Source organism: Pseudopodoces humilis, chromosome 3, assembly GCF_049639895.1.
Source record: "Pseudopodoces humilis isolate 2021_Gansu_Grassland_sample_001 chromosome 3, ASM4963989v1, whole genome shotgun sequence".
Taxonomy (NCBI): Eukaryota; Metazoa; Chordata; class Aves; order Passeriformes; family Paridae; genus Pseudopodoces; species Pseudopodoces humilis.
The window spans coordinates 68693639-68713851 of NC_142202.1; the positions used below are offsets into that span (position 1 = coordinate 68693639).

The 20213-nt window shown below is 38.0% G+C and overlaps 1 protein-coding gene across 2 annotated transcripts in view; it reads left to right on the plus strand.

The window, feature by feature from the left end:
* Positions 1–20213, plus strand: part of CDK19 (cyclin dependent kinase 19) — a 120894-nt gene that overhangs the window by 69411 nt on the left and 31270 nt on the right. For both annotated transcript variants that reach the window (XM_005518274.3, XM_088053357.1), the window contains exons 5-6: positions 15681–15738; positions 17100–17231. In XM_005518274.3, coding sequence (XP_005518331.1) covers positions 15681–15738; positions 17100–17231 — 190 coding nt within the window. The remainder of the gene's footprint in view (positions 1–15680; positions 15739–17099; positions 17232–20213) is intronic.

Genomic DNA, 20213 nt, shown 5'->3' on the forward strand with positions numbered 1-20213 from the left:
TTAGATACAGCACAGCAACTTCAGTGTGTAAGAGGGGTCTTGATGCTCACTATACAACTATTGTAAGACTGCTGCAAATAACTTCAGAGACATTAACAAGACTTTATTTAAATGTTAATATGTTAGGTTAAATTTTTCTGAGGTGACTTAATGATTTCTTTGTTCTTTGCTGTATGTGTCATTTGGAAAGAGCCTAATCTTCAAAAGTAGTTAACAGATTCTCACATCTTGTTTTAAGATGGCTTATCTAAAATATTTATGCATCACCTGTTAATATCCTGCCAAGAAATGCTTTTTGGTTTGCACTAATGAGGCCAAGTAATGCCTGATTAATAATGCCTTGCCGTAATCACCTGATGTATGTGATCGTGAAATGTTCTCTTGACATAGTTTTCTTTTGCATTTTTATTAGGTAGTAAAATAAAAAATGAAGAGTCTCAATATCCTACAGAAACAAATTTTAAGAATCTGAAATATCATGTTGTAGCAGTATGTTACACTATATAAATATATTTAATATACTTTCTTTCCCCCTAATAAAGCTCTTGTACACTTCTGAAGAAAGGAAATAAAGAAACAACTTGCTTCTTGTGTAACTTATTCTGGCCTAGTTGCCATCACTGCTTCCTCAAACATGTTTTTGTCTTCTGTTTACATTCATAAATCAAGATGTTTTTAGGACAGAAGATTAGCATTTTGCTTTAGATACTGTGCAGCTTTTAATAAACTGTAGTCATTTTTATTAACACTTCAAGTCACTGTATCAAGTACGTTCAATACAAGCACTCTTTATCTACCTAGGTTATTTTAAATTTAAAGACTGAAAAGCTTTCATATGTATTATGGAAGCCTAAATGGAATTTAGGATTATGTATTAGGATTAGTATTATGGAATACTCATGCATCTGACAGTGTCATTATCTCAATCTTTTGTTGGCTTTGTAAACACAATTAAGATATTGGGTCACTGGATATGTATTGAGTGGATAAACTCATTATTAATCTAGAGAGATTTCATCACTGATCTGCTGGCACCTCAGTTTTCATTTAAGTTACAAGTGTAGTCACTACTCCGAGGAACCTCTTGCTCTGAGACTTGCAGGTCAGAGTATAAGCATGTTCTCTTGAAAGAGATAGTATTGTGGCTGAGATGGGGAGTATGAACTCAAAGCCCTTTAGCCGCTCTGCGTGCCTGTGAGCACCAATGGTATTGTGTGGTAAATATAAGATATGTTCATGCCTTCATGAAAAGGAGCAGGTTCCTTAATGCCTACTGCAAGATACCACATGATAAGAGCATGCCCATGGCAGTTACCTGCATGTTGATGGAGGTGCTGACAGCTCCTGCTTTCATTTAGCCTAATTTGTTCATCCAGCTGCATGAATATCTAAGGCTACTCCAAACATGTAACTCCGCACGTGAAAACGCCCATAGCAAATACTAAGAATGTAACGTAACTGTTTAATGGATGTGTTGATGAACAGTTTTTAAGTGGCATCTCACTCATTTATGCTGTGGAGAAGTATACCATTGAAAACCTACTGCTTTTGGTTATTCAAGCAAATGTATGAGGGGGCCTGGCACTTCCCACTAGCGTGGAAGTGCAATGTGAGCTCTTTGTGGCCAGAATTTTTAGGTTCAAGACCAGGTTTGTCTAAACTCTTGTGAAATTTTTGGCCCTCAAACACGATCTCCTTGCTAGTGAGAGATTCTTAGACTGAAAGAAGGGAGCAGTGTTACCAGCCCTGAAATGATGGTATTGTGGAATTAGGAACCTTCCTTGCTCACATCCAGCATACTTTGCCTCAGCATCTGCAGAACCTTTATTTTAAAATTTTGGAGGTCCTGGTTTGAAATTAATGGCTGCAAGTATTCTGTGGAAAGACTCTTCTGAATAAGTAAGTGTTTTTCTCCATGAAAACTTGGAAACTGGATCAACAGTTAGGCAGAAATACTCATGCCCAAGGTGGCAGGGTACATACTGCTTAAAGCCTTTGCCTCCAGCTTGTCTTAGGCTGACTGTTGATACTAAAACACAAATTACAACTGTCATTCTTTGAAGTGAAACTGTTTGATTTCCAATAACACTTTTTAAAATATAAATATTTATCAAGCTGTGTAAATAAAGTGGCATCTGAGAGAGGAATATATTCTTCTTTTCCAAGGCAAGAAAACTTAGCAATCTTGGACTATACATACAGTAGCTAAGTAACTGGGATAAATACTCAAGAGTCTTAAAAATAATTTGTGGTCTCCATAATTTTTTAATTGGCATATTAAATCTTAACTTCAAATAGTTTTCCTTTTCTTCAACCATTTTCAGGTTTTCAGTCTCTGTATTCAGAGCCTTTTTTCCCTGTTTCTTATACACCTTTCACAGCCTTCACCAGCTATGCCTGTGGCTGGAGAGATCTTCCTTGGTCTCTGTCCCTTGCTCCACCCAGCGTCAATGTTTTATGTGTCAGTCTTTGCTTGGAAGAACCTCTCTGGTTACTGTTCTGCAAGTTCTCTTCCTCCCTGAAACCAAAGCCCTGAGCTGTGTTGGTGCAGTTGCTGTGTCTTCCTTACACAACGTGCACTGCTCTCTGTTCTCTCCTGTGTTTGTTGCTGTACTGGCCTTTCCCAGACTCGAGTTTTCCAAAGCAGGAGCTGTTTTTTGGTACTTTAGATACTGTGCCCTTTGTGCATGAAAGGCTGAATAAACAAACAATACAATACTTGAATTGGGTTGTGGTGTAGGCAGTGTTCACTCATGTTTGGAATAGCAGTATTCCAGATCTGTGCCTTTCAGTTGTTTATGGTAATTTTGGAAAGTACATTCTGTATTGAAAGGGTTTGTGCTTGTTGCTGCCTGGCCTGTTAGAAAATTATTTTAATCATTGGAAAACCTTTAACACGTATGACCTTTAATTTATGAGAATAATTGTTGTGATGAGATGCTTTCAAATTGTTTTGATGCTGATAATTCTGAATTAGTGCTTATTTAAGGGCTAGGTCTTCAATTCTTCAGGCACATCTAGACCATCTAGACCTTTTTTGTTACACTGGATTTGTAATGATTGGAGCTTATACTACAAAAGGAACGCCATAAATTTCAAAAAATTTGAATCCCAGCTGAACATTAAGCTCCTTTCCTATGTATTTACTGATAAAATGAGAAAAAAGGGAATGCATTATTACTCTAAATTTTACTGAGTGCATTTGTATTGAGAATCATTACCAAGACCTCATGAATGTAAACACATGCAGATGTGCTACTTGGTATCTCTTAATCTCATCTGTGTGTAGGAGTAATGGCAGATAAGGAATACATCTCAGGATTCAAAAAACAAGTAGGAATACTATAACTTAAGAACCTATCTGCAAATATAACCTTTGTTACCTCTTTCTGACTTTTTCTTCTACAAAAAAAGACCCTAAAAAGATTTCAGAGAATCATCCCTATCTTGTTGGTACTTTACTAACTTTCCAATATTGAAGTCTAATACTGAATACTGCTATAGCATTATATCTAGAAATGTTTTGCTGTATCTCCTATGAGTTTCACGGCCTCATAAAATCTCATCAGTGCCTTTTCATCCAAGGGAATTGTTGCAGCCCCGGCCATGACAGAGTACCTTGAACATGTGAGCAGGTTTTTGGCTCAGGGGTGAGCACTGCAGTGGTCCAGGGACCCTGCTTTAAGGAGTACAGCAATGGAGATGTGGGCTGCAGAGACAGGACAGCTCTTGAGATGGTGTGGGGATTCTGCTCTCCTATAATCTGGTTAATGTTGTGAAACAAGTGCTCTCTTGAATAACAGTGGAAATGAGTATTATATACATATAGTTGTAGCATGCCGTCACCTGGCTGCATTTACTGGTTACTTAAAAGACTTCATAGCTGCTTGTTCAGGAGCACCTTCAGAAAACCTCCAAGAGAAAACTAGGAGCACAAGACTTCTCTGACTTTATGTTACAAGACTGGGTCTGAACTCTTGCTGAAGAAGCTGGCCATTGATGCTTGTCTTCTTAAAAATCAGAGTCTTCGTAAACCTAAGGATCTCCCACAGGAAGCTGAGAACTGAGAGATGAAGTGAGATTTAATTTCGGGGTTGAGATCGATAAATCTCAGGTGGTGGTGATAAACTAGGAAGAAAGTTTCTGTTAGGATGGGTTTCAAAGGTTGTGTTTTATTTAGCTTTGTTTGTAATGCATGTGTCAGCTGAACAGTGGTATTTTTTCTACCTGCTTGCTTTGGGGTCTGTGGCTGCTGTTTTCCCACTGGAAGACACCCGGGGTTGTGCTGCCTCAAGAGATACATGAGTAAATTGTCTAAACATGGTAACTGGATGGTGAGTTTGAGACTTTAAGGTCTGGAGGACTGTTAAATCCCAGTCAGTATTGCTGTAGGCATAAGGCTTGTATTAGGGTAATAAAATTTCTCCTTGAAACCTGAACACTGATCTGCATGAGGAAAAACGGACACTTAACCTAGCCCTGTAAATAATGGAACTTGGGAGCTTGCTTTAACAAGATGCTCCAAGAAAGACTATGTATGAGGATTTGGGTTACATTTTAAATCACTGATCTAGATTGTTTCCAAACAGAGAAGAAAGTTGATGCTATAGTATGACAGGTATCTGAATTACTCATGTAGATAAGGGTTAGTTTTAGTCTTCAGATTCAACGTGGAGGAAGGAGGGGAAAAGAGATGGGATTTCGCTTTTTTATCCTTGAGAAAATGAGCATAGAAGAACAGCATATGTGAAAATGGATAAAAAATGTAGCTTGATGCTATGAAATTATGTATGTAATAAACTGACAAGAGCTAATAAAAATATATTATTAGACGTAAACCTTTGATTGTTAAAGTCCTGTAAAATGTAATGTTTTTATTGCTTTTCTAAATCTTGCCAAGCTTATACTCCAGTTAAAAAAAAAAATGTATTCCATAGTTCTGAGTCCCTTCAGCTATATTCCCATGTCCATATGCAGACAAAAAGGGACTTTTTAAGACCCACTCAGCATGGAAGTAACCACTTCAGGTAATCATGCTACCCTATTCTTTTCCTTCTTTGAAATTTCCATTAAAGGGCTTTTAATATTTCAACCTAATTCAATCAGTCTAAGCTATCCAAGCAGAAGCTTGTTTGTAATGAAAATAGGTTACATTTATATCTATTCATTTGGTAGTATATTATTTATTGCAGTCAGAAAAGCTTTGTTAATTATTTGACTCTGCCAGACTCTTGGGGGAATGGAGATATTGGAGGTTTACTGCCAAAGATACTTTGTGAAAGGCAATTAAGAAAATGTTTTACGATGGTGTCGCCAATCTCACTTTCAGTCATTTATTGCTTGATTGGATGGAGGCTTCATCCTCCTGACTTAATAACCCTACTAAATCAAGAGGAGTTGTCAGAATATTGTATAAAACAAATACCAGGTTTTGGCCGTGGTGGAATATAATGCTGCAACTGAAAGAATTACCAGTTATGGTACCTAATTTTCATGCTGCTGTAACAGAAACAAAGTAATTCAAGGAACAGGTGAGAATTGCATCGTCATTTCCCCCTTCTCTTCAATTCTAGTCTGAATGTTAGTACAGGCATAGGCTTTCTTATGTTAGTGCTATGTCAGACTTACTGTCTTCTGGCTTTTGCCTTTAAGAAGGTGAAGAAAATAGTGTTTGTAACATTTCACACATGCACATATCTTCTCAATTTATTTGCCTTTGGGTTATAATTCTGAGTAAAGATTACATGTGAAGCATGTGTAATGAGAACTTGATGGCAGAGATGCAAATACTTGGCTTGACCACAGCATCTTGGGGCATTTAGGATGTATTTTCAAGGCCCAACAGAGGAAGAGTTTGACTGTGCTTTTATAGAACAAAATTTATCCTTTCTGTTTTTTGGGTGTTTTTTAAATTTTTTTTTGTTAATACATTAAAAGCAGAACATTCTTCCAAAGTATTCTGAGGTGGGTCTTTCTTCTGTTCCCCTGCATGGTGGACCTGCACATCTCACTGTTCAGAAACAGGGTAGGAAAGGTTGGACAGTCTGTCTTGTCCTGTGCTATGCTTGGTGGTCCCAAAGAGCCCAGGCAAGGTCTAAAGACAAGACCCTAGATGGTTGCTGGGTAGCTTCATGGGAATTTTGCTTGAGTGTGTACTGCAATGTGTTGAAAATCCCAGGGACAATGTGAATTTAGCATATTATTGGAACATTTGCTTTATTGTCCATTGAAAATTTATGATCATATTTTTCTCTTTGTTTCTGACTTCCCCCTTCTTTGTCCTTCTCAAGGTTGCATGTAATATTTTCAGTTCAAGTATGCTATTGCAGCACTAGTAACAGCAGAATGCTTTGGATAATGTTGCATAGCAACATAAAATTTAATTTGTGTCAAATGTTTTGGCATTCTCCTAATGTGACTTTTATTCATCCTTTTCTTTTTCACTTAAATTGCTTTGCCATTGACTGGGGTGTAGCTATTGGTACACTGGTACATTGTGAAGATTGTTTTAATCAAAGCAATGCCCAGCATCCAGAGTTGTCTGGAGTCTTCGTTTTTGTCTTGCACTAGTTTATCATCCTGTCAGTCATAAGAAACATTAAATGTTGTGTGAAAGGAAGACTGTTTCATTTCTGAACTTTTATGCAGCCCAGAATTATATTCCATTCTGTTGATTTCTCTTATTTAATATTCCCTTGTGTTTGCAGTCAATTTTCCAATTACCTAAGTGCAGCTATATTATCCATTGGTTAACCAGGGAACAGAGTTCGTGAATAGTCTTTTACTGTTTCAACAATGACCAAAGCTCCTTGAGTTTATAAATCAAATATTTTTTCTTGAAATCGCCTAAGAAACCATTGTTCCAAATGGATTTTGAAGCAGAGTGTTCTTATAAGGAACCATGGACATTCTGGCCATTTCTGGGGAAGGCCTAGATAGAAGTGAGGGGGGGCAATTTAAAGAATTAATGTTAGTTGAGGTATATGCTTAATTACATCTCAAGAGAACATCTGACCTATGAAAAATCAAGTTAAACAGAGTCATGAATATTCTACCTGAACAATGATTTCATTGTGCTAAGGATGGTTATATATGAGAGTAACTGAAGGAATATCAGCTTAATTAGAATGTACGTCTGTGTGTGATTATGTGTGATTTGGTTAAAATGAAGACCGGAGTGGAAAAGTCTGTGTTTCCCTTTGGTAAAATACTTCTGTAGTGAGTGTGTTCTAGAGACTGGACTTCAGGCTGATGCTGTCATCTCAGATATGTTTTTCTGGTGTTAAAAGTGTGTCTCTGGAGCCATTCAGCCAAAGGGGCAATAGAATTGGTTACAGCAGGGTGACAGAGATGTCTCTGGGAGAGTCAGCTGTGTTCCCACTGCAACTCGGCAGCATGAGTGGTTTGAGGGGACTTGAACTGTGGGCATTGTGGAAAAGGTGAAGCCTTCTTAAGGGGAATGCAGAAGGAGGAGTGGGGACAGATCTGTGTTTTAACAAGAGACATTTTGATTAGGTGATGGGAAACAATTTTTTTGTCAGACAATGCCAGGTGTTGCCCACCAGAAGAGCTTGGTAACCTCCAGTGTTGGAGTCTTGCAGCTCTCTTCGTCGTGATACTGAGCAATCTGATGAAGCTTCAAATTTGGCTCTATTTTGAGCTGCAAAATGTCCAGTTAACATCCAGAGGTCTTATCCAGCTCAAAGCATTGTATGATTTGAGTCTGATCCTCCAGATGAGTATCCAGATTCTTGGGCTGTTGAAATCTGTCTGTAATGAAGCTTGTGTAGTGACATTTTTTCTTTTGTTGAAGGCTAGATCACCTTAAGCTTAATTCATGGACTTTTTTTTTTAAATACATGCATGGTTGCATTGTGGCCCAAGTTTGTTTTTTTCTGCTTTCCCTTACCTTTGCTTTTTGTGCCAAATTTTATAAGAGTATATAAACATGAAAAGATTTCTTTGCTAACTAGCTTCCATATGAAAACAGCACATTTCCCCTTTCAACACATAATGAATACAAGCAAGGAGTGTGTTTAACCAAAATCTTTACCTAAGGCATTCCAAAGAAATATTTCGGGTTATCTTCTGTACGGTTTATTCCTACTCCTAGTTAGTAATGTTTTGCCATCATTCTCAGGTAAATTCTGCAAATGTAGTTGCTATTAGAATTCATGGTAGCTGGAGTTTAGTGGCTATTTTGACCATATCAGTTCAGCTGCTGTGAAATGTATAAGTCACTACGATAATTTGACAGCATGGTTTGTGACTGAATATGCAGTTTCTGTATCTCAGAATCCCGCAAGTGTTTTTTTTTTCTCTCAAAGAGTGGCACGTGCTTCTGTTTCTTCATCAGTTCTGTACATGTTTCGTTTTAAAATTATTTTATAAGGACCAAGAATGGAGATAAAAAGTTACCGTGCATTTTTAAATGTTTCTTTTGTCTCTAATATTCCTCTAATGGTAATAAAATGAATTTTGGGGACTTTTTAAAGACACAGTCTGGTGATGCTTAGCCGTAAAATTTCGTGTACCATTTTATGGTGGTTTGACCTGGGCTGAATGCCTGGTGCCCACCAAAGCCCCCTCAACTGGATAGGGGAGGAGAAAACAGAAAAAAAAGGCTGCTGGGGTGAGAGAAGGACAGGGCGCGATCACTCATCAGTTGCCATCACAGGCAAATCAGACTTAAGGAAATTAGGTGAATTTGTTCCCAGTCAAAATCAGAGCTGGATAATGAGAAGTAAAACAAATTCTAAAACCACATTCTCCCCTGCCCTTCCCTCCTGCCTGGGATTAACTTTATTCCCTATTCTCTACCTCCTCCTCACACTGTGGCACAGAGAGATGGAGAATGGGGCTGGCAGTGAGTTAATCCCATGTTGGTTCTGTCACTGCTTCCTCCTCATGCACTTCCTTCCTCTGCTCCACTGCCGTGTCCCTCCCATGGGAAACACTCCTCCATGATCATCTTCAAGGAGTCTTTCCCACGAGTTTCAGTTCTTCACAGACTGCTCCAGTATGGGTCCTTTTTTTTTTTTTCCTTTATTTTCTTTCCATGAAGTGTAGCGCTTTAGGAACAGGCTGCTCCAGCATGGGTCCGCCATGAGATCGCAAGTCCAGTGTCACAGCTGTCTTTTGGGCATCCATCTGCTCCAGCATGGGCTTCTCCACAGGCTACAGGTGATCTCTGCTCCATTGTGGGTCATCATGGGCTTCAGGGAGGCATCCTGTCTCACCATGGTCTGTACCACAGGCTGCAGGAGAATGTTGGCTCCAGAGACTGGAGCACCTCTTGCCCCTCCTCCTTCACTGATCTTGGTGTCTGCATACATACATATATTTCTCTACTCTGACCTCAATTATTTCTGTGCAATAACTTTTTTTTTTTCCTTTTAAAATCTGTTATCCCAGAGGCACAAGCACTCTGCTTGATGGGATAAGAGCATTCTGTGCTACTCTTTGCTTCCTGTGCAGTCTTTTATTTACTTAATGTGTTTATCTCTATTTTTTTCGCTCCTTTTCAGATTTGAATAAGTTTTGAGTTCAGTTGAATGATCTACCCTTTCAAAGCATCTTGTTTGCCTTGAGATTTTGCTGACTGTTTAGGTCATGTTATGTAGTAATCAGCTTTATGTTTGGCCTTTGGATAATTTGATAATGTCTGTATTATTGCATTATTGATTCAAATGAAATTATAAATATCTTGATGGGATTTGTTAATAATATTACTTTTCAAGGTCAATCATTTCAACAAAATAGAGAAACAGTGGAAAAAAATTGTATGGATTACAAATGTAGGCCAAAATGTAATGAAATATGGTTGGGTTTTTGTAACCCAAAGGTAAGGATAAGGTAACTGCTAAAAACCAAGCTGAACGTGATCCTATGTAATCACAGTAGTGACTCTCATATGAGTTTGTAGTGCGTAAGGCTAAAGAGAAGCAGATATGAAGATACTTTACTCTATATGGAATACTTCTCTCTAGTGCTTCAGAATCAGAAAAATGTTGACCGAACTGTTTTCTAAAAGGAGTAGTGGGGATAACAATTTTCCTGCATTCATTTCAATATATGGAAGTATTTTAAAATAAAGTGGTAATGATTTTGAATTTTGCAGTGTATAATAAAATCTTTAAAGAACCTTTAATTTTTAAATTAAATTTAATTAGCTCAATTATTAGCAATAGCATTAATACCTATATGCCAATTTATTGATCTGAGCACAAAGTCTAAGTTTGAACAGTGTTGGTTTAAGGCAGGGAAATACCTACATTTCCTTACAGATGAGAAGAACAAAAGCTTTGTTTACAAATTTCAGTGAACAATCAGCATTTCCCTCTTAATCTTGAACTGAGAGGCTCAGTGGTCTTTGGAGTAGTGCCTGCAGAGTGGGACACTGCCATGTCACTCAGGACCTTTGTTGTTTGGGAAGCAGCATGCTAAAAGCTGAGACAAAAATACTATAGCTCTCCTTTAGCTTGTGAAATGAAAGTATCTCTGTGTATCAACACTGTACTGTTTACAATTGTTTTTTTTTAAATAAGGGAGACTTGAAAAGACCTCATCACAAGGCAGTGTCAGTAACTTTTATCTGTAAGGCTTGCAATCTCTTTTACAATAGAAGCTTCCTAATTTGAGATTATTCTTTGTCCAGTGACACATTCCAAAAGGGAAACACATTTGGTTGGATATAAATAATAAAGAATAGTGTATGGAAAGTGGTATATCCCTATGGACATTTTCTCACAGGACTGTAATTCTGCACCAAATCTCTTATGAATTGTGTCACTGCTGTACTTAAGGAGATAACAGCCATTAAACCTGAAGTATTGCCATCTATTGTTAGGTGGTTGTTCCTGTTTTGAGCTGTTATATCTTAATACCATAGATTTTCTTTTCTCTCAACCTTTCTTCTGTTTTACTGTCTAAATATGAAAATTAGAAGTGTATCTCCAGCTGGATGTCTGTATGAGTCCCAGTCATGACGCTTCTAGTATTTGTGAAAACACACTTGTTAGTCCAACATTTTCATTTCTCTCCCACCAAGATCTTTTTAATTGCTTTATTCTCTCTCCCCCACCAATGTAGAAAAGTAAATGTTATTATTCATGCTTATTACTTGTAAAGAACCTATTGTAAAGACTCATAAAGAATCATCATCTTCCTCCCTTTTTGCAAATATTTCAGATTTTTGCTTTACTTGTTTGTTGTTGTTGACCTTGCTCTTTTTGCAAAATTTTTTAGACAGTCAAACCTCAACTGAATTTCTCAGCGGGAATTTGCCTGTTCAATTTTATAGCTTATATTAAATGTGAGACTCCTAATTCTTACTGTTTCTGTTGTTCCTATAGCAACTAGATAGGGGGAGATGCAGCAGCATCACTTTGCTTCCCAGCTGGTGTTTGTGTTCTCAGCAAGGGGGGAGAATATGAAGAAAACAGAGTACTAATTAGGATGTAACTGGTAGAAAAGTATACTCCTTGCTGGGCCATCTCACCCTTTACTCTGGAGGAGTTAGTTAATGATTTTAAGCACAGATTCTCAAACTTTCTTTATTAAAATTCTGTCCTCTTCAATAGACACATAATATACTCTAAGTATGTGCCAGCTTTTAGTCTTTCAGCTGCTGCTTGGTTCTTGATGGTTCCTTCCAGCTAACACCCTGTTTTCTTCATCTAATGGCTAGCATTAGAATGTCAAGAACTAGACTGGTGCTTATGACTTACATATAGCCTGAACTTACATGAAATGTGGGACTTCTAAGTCCTGCTTTTTAATCTAATTTTTGCAGCTGTCCAGTAACTATAGTATACTAGACTGTAGTTTTATTGTCAGCTAAGTGACCATCTTGGAGTAAAATGTTTTGATATTTAAATGCTACGTTTTCAGCGGTTACTAAGGTAGAACTAACACGTTCTACCTTCTCCAAGAAGCAGAGGCTGTTTGAATTCTCCTTTAGTAGTCCTTTCTCTTCATGATGGAAACCTTCATAAGATATTTTCCTGAGGATCTCTGATGCCAAATTACTCCCTTTGAAGTAAACCAAAATCTTTCCTCCATACCTGAGCATATAACGTTCTGCTGCTCTTCCTTGGTGCCGCTTGTTTAGCCAAGCGCTATTGCTCTGTGAGGGTTGTGTTTCTCTCACCATGGTATGTGCCTTGTTAAGACTCTGGGGAGAGTTTTACAATATTCAAGCCATTATTACATAAAACTGTATTTGACCTATATTTTAAGCTTCTCTGAAGCTGTTTATTTTTATTAAATAAAAATTCATGGGCAGAGGAACTGGATATCATCTGTTGCATCTCAAGAAGATGGGTCTCATCAGGTTTAGCATATGTACATTGAAAAGCCTTTCTTAGCCAGAGCTGCTCTGATTAGCAAGAGGAACTCAAGAAAGTGCTGATTAGTAGATAATCAAGTAGTTAATTTGCTCATGTGGGAAATAAGAAGTTAAGGTGTAGGCTTCTTGTTACTTAAGGAGCAGGTTGGAACCAAGACTTCTCACCTTGCAGGAAGGTGCCACAATGTAGGATGTTATTGACACAGTGGGGATCCTGTAGGCATCAGGTTGCCATCCATGAAATCCATGCTGTCTTCATATTGTTGGTGGTGCCTCAGGAGAAGCCCTTGCTCTTTTAGAAATAAGTTTTTAATTGTTTCCCATGTTATTCCTTCCCTGTTTCCCTTGCCCTGCCCCTGACTTTCTCAGAGGGATTCACAAGAGCTAATGAACATGACATCTGCTAAGTTTATAAAGCAGTTTGTTTCTTTGCTGGCTGCCTAAGCAGGGTTTCGATCCTCAGTGGATTACGTATTAGAACAGATTTAAATTTTAGTCAGAACAGCATCTCTCCAAAACATTCTGGCTTTAAAAATACATAAATAGACAAGTCTCTTGCTTCCATAGATTCTAATCTAGTGTATTTCCTGTATTTATGGGACCAGTAAGTCTCCTAGGGCTTTGGGGAATCTTTCTGAGGCTGAGGGTGCTGGGGCTATTTAGTCTCAAGAAGAGAAGGCTTGTGTAGGGTCTTACCAATGTGTATGTGTGCCTAATGAGTGTGAGTAAAGAAAACAGAACCAGACTCCTTGCAGTGCTATCCCATGGCAGTAGATGTAGGAGGCACTAGATGTAAATACAGTGTATCAATAAACCTTTTTTACTGTGCGAGTGGTCAGATACTGGAAGTTTCAGAGGGAGGTTGTGAAGTCTCCATCTGTGGAGAAGTTTAAAATCCAGCTAGGCTCAGGCCTGAGCAGTCTGCTGTAATTAACCCTGCTTTGAGACTTTATCTCCAGAGGTCCTTTCCAACATGAAATATTCTGTGAATATTGTGGATTTTGTCAGCAGATAAAATAGTTGGGAGCCTTTTTTTCCATGAAGGAATTGCTGCTTGGAGAATGTTTTTGAATTGTCAGAGAGAAACTATGGCTTTTGTAAGATGTTTTGAAAATCCTTTCTGCTTAGATTTTAATTTTTATCTTAGTAAATCTTCTGGAACTATAATGTTTATTTCTTACAACTTCATTCTTTTATTAGAAACAACCTGACCTATACATCAGTGCAGTAATAACATTTTTATCATCATGCTTCGCTTGACAAATAAATGCATTTTTATAGTGCTTAAAATCCAATCCTGAATGTGAAGGTCTATTGAGGTATTTTTGATTCATAGAATCAGTAAGACTGAAAAATCCCTCTAAGATCAAGTCCAACCTCACACCATCATGTGTAGAACTAAACCATGCTCTCAAGTGCCAAATTCTCACTTTTTTAACACACCCAGGGATGGTGATTCCACCAGTTTCATGGGCAGCTTGTTCCAGTGACTGCAGCTGTAACTTTCCAGCCACTTTTCCCCAGCCTGCAGCACTGTATGGGATTGTTGTGACCCAAGGGCAGAACCCAACACTTTGCCCTGTTGAACCTCATACCATTGGCTTTGGCGTATCAATCCAGCAAGCTCATCATACTCTGAACCAAAGTTGCTAGGCAAAAGTTTAGGAAGAATTTAATCAAGAAAACAGGAGTTTTGCTCTCTTGGTTAGGACAATTGAATCCATATGATTCCTAACAGAGGTAAAATGTAGTGTGAACTTGCATTCATCTCTTGCTGCCTGGTTACTGAATATGCAGCAAGTGATTAGTCTGTTCTCCGGAATATTCAGTGCAGGGTAATACATAAATGTGCAACCAGAGTTCAACAATTGCCTTGAGGTGTTGATTTTATTATCATTAAATATTAGCTAAGAGCAAGCATCATCTTTCTCTCTTCTATACTTGCTGGTGAGTGTTTGCTCAAGGTCAATTGAAATAGTTTGTGTTTTCCAAGAGGGAAGTGCATATTGCCTCTTGAATGGTTCCAGTATATGTTGGGGAATTAAAAGTCAGCAATGGTGTTGAGAATTACAGATTTAAAAAAGGAGAATAAAAGAGGCATCTGGAAAGAGAGGCAGTGGTTGGAGCCAGGGAAGAAACAATATTAACACTGGGTGAGGGGTGGGAAGAGCAGCTTCCTGGGGGAAGAAGGAAGCATAGGTGTGAGGTAGAGTGCTTTTGTTTGTTTCTTTGTTTGCTTGCTTTTTCAAAAAAGCTAAAGATGTGTAATTTTGAGCTAAATTGGTAACTCTAGTTTGAGTGCCTCATTTCAGGTAAATAGCAGCAAGGAACTGAGAATTTAAGTGAGATTCTGACATCGGTTTTCTGGACATCTTTTCAGATTCTTGAACAAATCCTGCTTGAGCAAACCCCTCTGCAGACATTAAGGATTTAAATACAATTATTGTTTAGATGAGCATTCCAAAAATTCTGCTTTGAAGCTTTGTTACGCATCTCTTCATTCAAATCACTTAATGTTTTCAGTCTTGTTTACTTTTTTACAGCTGTTAATACAATAGGGCAAAAGCTTCCAAGGAATGACTATTGATGTCTGAGGGAACCTTGATCCTAATTGCAGAACAATTGCTGCGATGTCATGTGCAGATTTTATGTGGTGTTCACAAACAGCTGGTCGAAACAAATAGATTGCAAAAAATGCTTATAAAGGTTTTGTTCTACTTGTAAAGCTGCTGTCTGCACTGTCAAAAGCTTTTGGGTTGTAGCTGTGTGTGAATACTCCTGTTTCAAGAGAGTTCTCATAGCATGAAATCAACTTTGTGGGACAAAAAGTGCTTTTGCCCATGTGATTTTTATCATTTGTACACTAAAAACAAGCACAGCTCTAAAACTGTAGTTATATAGGATAAAAACAAAAGTGACTCTCAACCATGCACTTGCATACTGAGATTTGGCATCACTTTAAATAAGTTATACCAGCAAAAGTGGTTCTTGCTAGATTATTGATGTGTAGCATAAAAGTTAACCTAATACAAAACTTTCCTCTAGAAGAAAATCTCTCCAGTGGATATAATTATTCTAGTAACAATAGAAATGCACATTTAATTATGGATGGCATTTCTTACTGCGAAATGTCAAAGTATATTTCTACTTTCTAATTGTGAAATTGGTAACTAGAGATAAAAACTAAATGTCAGCAAGACAAAGGTAATTTTAGACTTCTAAGGATATTTCTAGAAATGTTTTCATTATAAAATAAATGTATGTAATGTTATTATTCTCAAAAATAATCATTAAAGGCTGATCAGCTAAAAATTCTTCTTTTGTTTTCCAGAAACCAGCAAACATTCTGGTAATGGGGGAAGGTCCTGAAAGAGGAAGAGTCAAAATAGGTAAACTTTTTGAGAAAATTTAATTGTGCAGCTAAGAGATTACTATAATAAAAAAATGTGTAAGATAGAAGCAGGTTCTGTGTAAGATAGAAACAGATCTTCATTATTTTTTTGAGTGTATGTATTTACAACCTCTAGTTAAATTTTAAATCTCATTCACTGAATTTACAGACTTAAGAAATTCTAAACATATTATTAGACATTTCTAAACTTGCCAAGGGTATTGGATAAGACATAAAAGCATTTGTATGAAACAAAAAAGCAATAAGCACAGAGAACATTGGTAATGACCAGGGTTCTTTTGATTTCTGTTATGATTAGTTAGCATTGTAACTTATAAATTGTGGAGTGTGGGTTTTTGGTGCTGTTTTGTTTGTTTGTTTTTGGTTGTTTGGTTTTTTTTTTTATTTTTTTTGGGGGGGTTGTTGTTGGTGTGGGTTTGGTTTTTTAAAAATACAAATAACATTATTGCACATGTTTGTAGAGATACAAAGGTTTGTTATGCAAAAGTTATTTGGTGCTAAGGTGAGTAACACATGTGGCTATGATGGTCTTTGTCCAAAATCTAATTACCTTCTCAGTTTTAGTGATGTGGATACTACCTTTTTTAAATAAATCATGTGGCAATACTCAAGTTTGTGTATAAAAGAGAAGTTTCAGATTTGAATTGGGTTTAAAATGTGTGTGTTTGACGGTACACCAAATTTTGTACTTTCCCATCTAGTATTTCTTACTGGTCCTCTTTCAGTTCTTAGTGTTACTTACCAGGCTCTCATTCTAAGGAGAATTTTTGGGTTCTATAGAATGAATGCTTAGTTTTAAAATACACCTCCACAACAGTGCATGTTGGCTGACTCTGGAGTTCTTCCCTCCAAATCATGTAGGAGGCGTGCCTTGAAAAATGATGCAAAGCCATCTACACTGTAGTCATTTTACTTTTGCACTTTGGGTAAATATATAGCAGTCACAGTTTTGTGAGCATGGACTCAGTTTTGTAAGCATGTGTAAAAGGAGAAAATGTACATTAAAAACCTACTACTGTTGACTTCAGTTAACCAAGTTTCTGTTACGCTTCTGAAAAATGAACAGGCATCTGTGTTATGTAAAGTTTTACAATACCATGATGAAAACACATCAGATGTTAGCCTTCATAGTCTTAGGAATGAAGTAAATGGAATCTAGCCTTAGAAAAATTTGGTCCAGTATTGTTGTAAGTAGTTTTTGTTTTGTTAGAAACTTTGATTTGTAATTTTTAATGTTTTTGAGCAGTTATTGTAATTGTTTTTGACAATACTGTTGAATTTTGATTTATTTGTATTAAAATTTAAATACTCATCTCATTTTTTCTCCTCATTCCCCAGCTGATATGGGTTTTGCAAGATTGTTTAACTCGCCTTTGAAGCCATTGGCAGACTTGGATCCAGTTGTGGTGACATTCTGGTACAGAGCTCCAGAGCTGTTACTTGGGGCCAGACATTATACAAAGGCCATTGGTGAGTTGTCCTGTAAGAAAGACATTTGCCTGCAAGTTCTGTAAGGATAGTAGCCTTATAATAGATAGGATGGTCAGCTGACCAGCTAGTTTTGGGGTTTTGTCATTGAAGTAGTAGCAGATGATCCCATCTATAAAAGATTAATCAAGATTAAAACTTCTTGAGGACCTTGCTTTTATTTTTCAGTATAACCTAGACATTTTAAATATCTAGTTTTTGTTTTTAAAACAAAAATATCCCCATAATTAGTTTATATGTTTTCTTAATATTGGCTTAGAAATCTTGTAATGTTGTAAACCTTCGGAAGGGAAATATCTATGGCATTCTTACAGGGTGTTACATGTCCAGATTCTTCTATGAAATGTGTGGCTTGATAAGCAGAAAGCTGGACTCCTGTGCTATGCATAACCTGCAAATCATTTGCTCCTGATGCCTTACGAAGCTCCATGTTCAGGAAATTCTGGTAGCCAGGCTCTTTCCACTCTAGTAAGTTCCAGAAGCACAATCAGCCTCGGTGCCCAGCTGTTTGGAGAATTAAAGCAGTGAGGTGCATGGGAGGTATCCTGGCTGCATGGTTGGCTCATATATTGAACTGCAAAGAAAACAGTGACCCTCTGTTAATAGTGTTAAGTCATTCCTATGAGTACAGAGGTGACTTTCTTGGCAGGCATTTTTCTGTTGCAGAAGTGTTTGGAGATACTCTGTGGGCCTTTGTTTGGAGAGTTAAAAAGTACTATGTTGTACTGGCATCTCAGTTTGAGTATTCTCTTGGGTGAACCAACACTTTTAAGGACTCACTGTGTTGGTTTTTTTTTTCAAATAACTCCTGTTTATTCAGCTGCCATATACAGCAAGAGATCTGGAGAATGAATGGACACATGACTTTTTGAGGTAGACTTCCATTTCCCGTTTCTTTATTGCTTTCCGCTGCCATTTGGAATCTTCCAGTGCAGGAGTTTACTTTGTGGACTGTAGGAGAACTCTGCAGCAAAAACTGAAGTACCAGAAGTGAGGAAAACCAGATCCATTTCAAAACCAAAAACCTGGTCCAAAATAAAATACTAATTGCAGACAGATTGAGTCAGGTCAAAAGGGACCCTGGGAGGCTTCTTGTTCATCTTCCTGTTCAAACCAGTGCCTGGTTTGAATTCTGCCTGGTCTGATAAGGGGTTTGTCTAACTTGAAAACCTCTAAGAACAAAGATTTCACACTCTGGTTAACATGTTCCACTGCAAAATCATCCTTGTAGCAAATAATTTTCTTTTTATACCTAGTTACAACTTTTCGTTTTGGTTTATGCCAATAATCTCTTGCTCTCCTGTTGTATGCCATTGTAAGAGCCTAGCTCCATCATCATGGTTACCTCTGGTTAGGTATTGGGGGGGCTGCTCATAGATTCCTCTTCAGTCTGAACAAGCACATGTCCCTTGGTAGCCTCTCCTGGAGCAGGTTCTCCAGCTTCTGACCATGCTGGTTACCTCTGCTTCTTGCCTTTGTTTCTCCACCGTTTCATGGTTGTTACAGCTAAGGCTGCCAATGATTATCATATCCCAAACCAGTTCTTCCTTCTTCCTCAGCAGCAGATCTGAGGAATGACACATATAGTTTACTGCCCAGTCTACTAGAAATCTTTTCAGCATCCCTGAAGTGACCCTGTTTGTGTTCTGTTTGTTCTCCATGATGTCCCATGGTCTGCTCACTTTCTCCCACAGCTACTTGTGCTCATGTGCCAGTGCCCGAACCAGGGTGTCTCTCAGTGTGAGGCCAGTGTCACCCTGCAGACTGACTCCTGCATGGTTCCCTCCCTCTGGAGCTCTGCCTCAGCTGAGACAGAGGCATCCCAGGGGATCTGCTCCAGCGGGAGCTGGGGATGGAGCCTTGTGATGCCCCTGTTACCTGCAGGGTTCTGGCACAATCCCATGGTGGCAGGAGCAGACTCTTAGGGCCTGCTTCACATCTGCCACTATGCAGACTGGGCTGCTAACTACCAAGCTGGTGTTTGCTGAAGTGTTTTAAAGAAAATACCAATGGAATTGCCTCAAATATATTAGATAAATTAACATAAATTAGATGCTTAAATTACCCTGTGTTCATAGTGGAAAACACTGATGTGAATGGACCAGATTGCTGAGTGACTTGTGTGTGTGTGGTACAGGGAAGTTACCTCAACTGACAGCTACCTGGTTTTGATAGATGACATATTGTTTGGAGATTTGGGTGAGTGATATGCACCACTATCTCAGGGTATCTCTTTGAAGGATGAATTAGTATAATGCTGTTGTTTGTTTAATTATGTCATAAATAACTTGGGTCTTGCCCTGAGGGATCTCTAGTCTATACTGAAATACAGAAAAGAAGTTCCTGTGAAACTTCAGAAGACAGTGGTACTTTGGAGAGATCTGGTTTTGCTAGTAGTTTATTATTTCTGGGGCTTTCATTTCTTGTATCACACCAGTGAGTCACCCAGGTGACCCAGGGGTGTGAATGGTTACATAGTAGTACCTTACATAGTAGTACCTAGCATGCAGTGTGTGTGCTGAGGGCACTCAACACAGTTTGGGCAGCAAAATAAGACATATGGAAATGAAAACAAGGAAAGTTGCAAGTTGAGATTTGTAGGCTGACTGAAGGATTAGAGGAGCATGTCATTGAAGAGAAAAGAAAAAAAGTGCATGGAACTGAACTATGTGCAGCTTTAAAGCAAAGGGAAGAAGTGAGTTACAAAATGACAGTAGTGGTGATGTTCATGCAATTGAGTCCAGACTTGTGTTTTGCTTCTAGCACTATGAGCACTTAAAAAAAGGCCATTTTCATGAGCTAAGAAGCATGCTAGTTAGTTTAATTCGAATGCTGATGTTTTTGGCAACAGATGCAACTCTTAAAACTTTCTCTTAAATCTCTGTGCAAGAAATACAACTTTAATATCTCTTAATATTACATAATTCTCAGGAAGTCTAATGTATTGCTTTTAGTAATAACTCA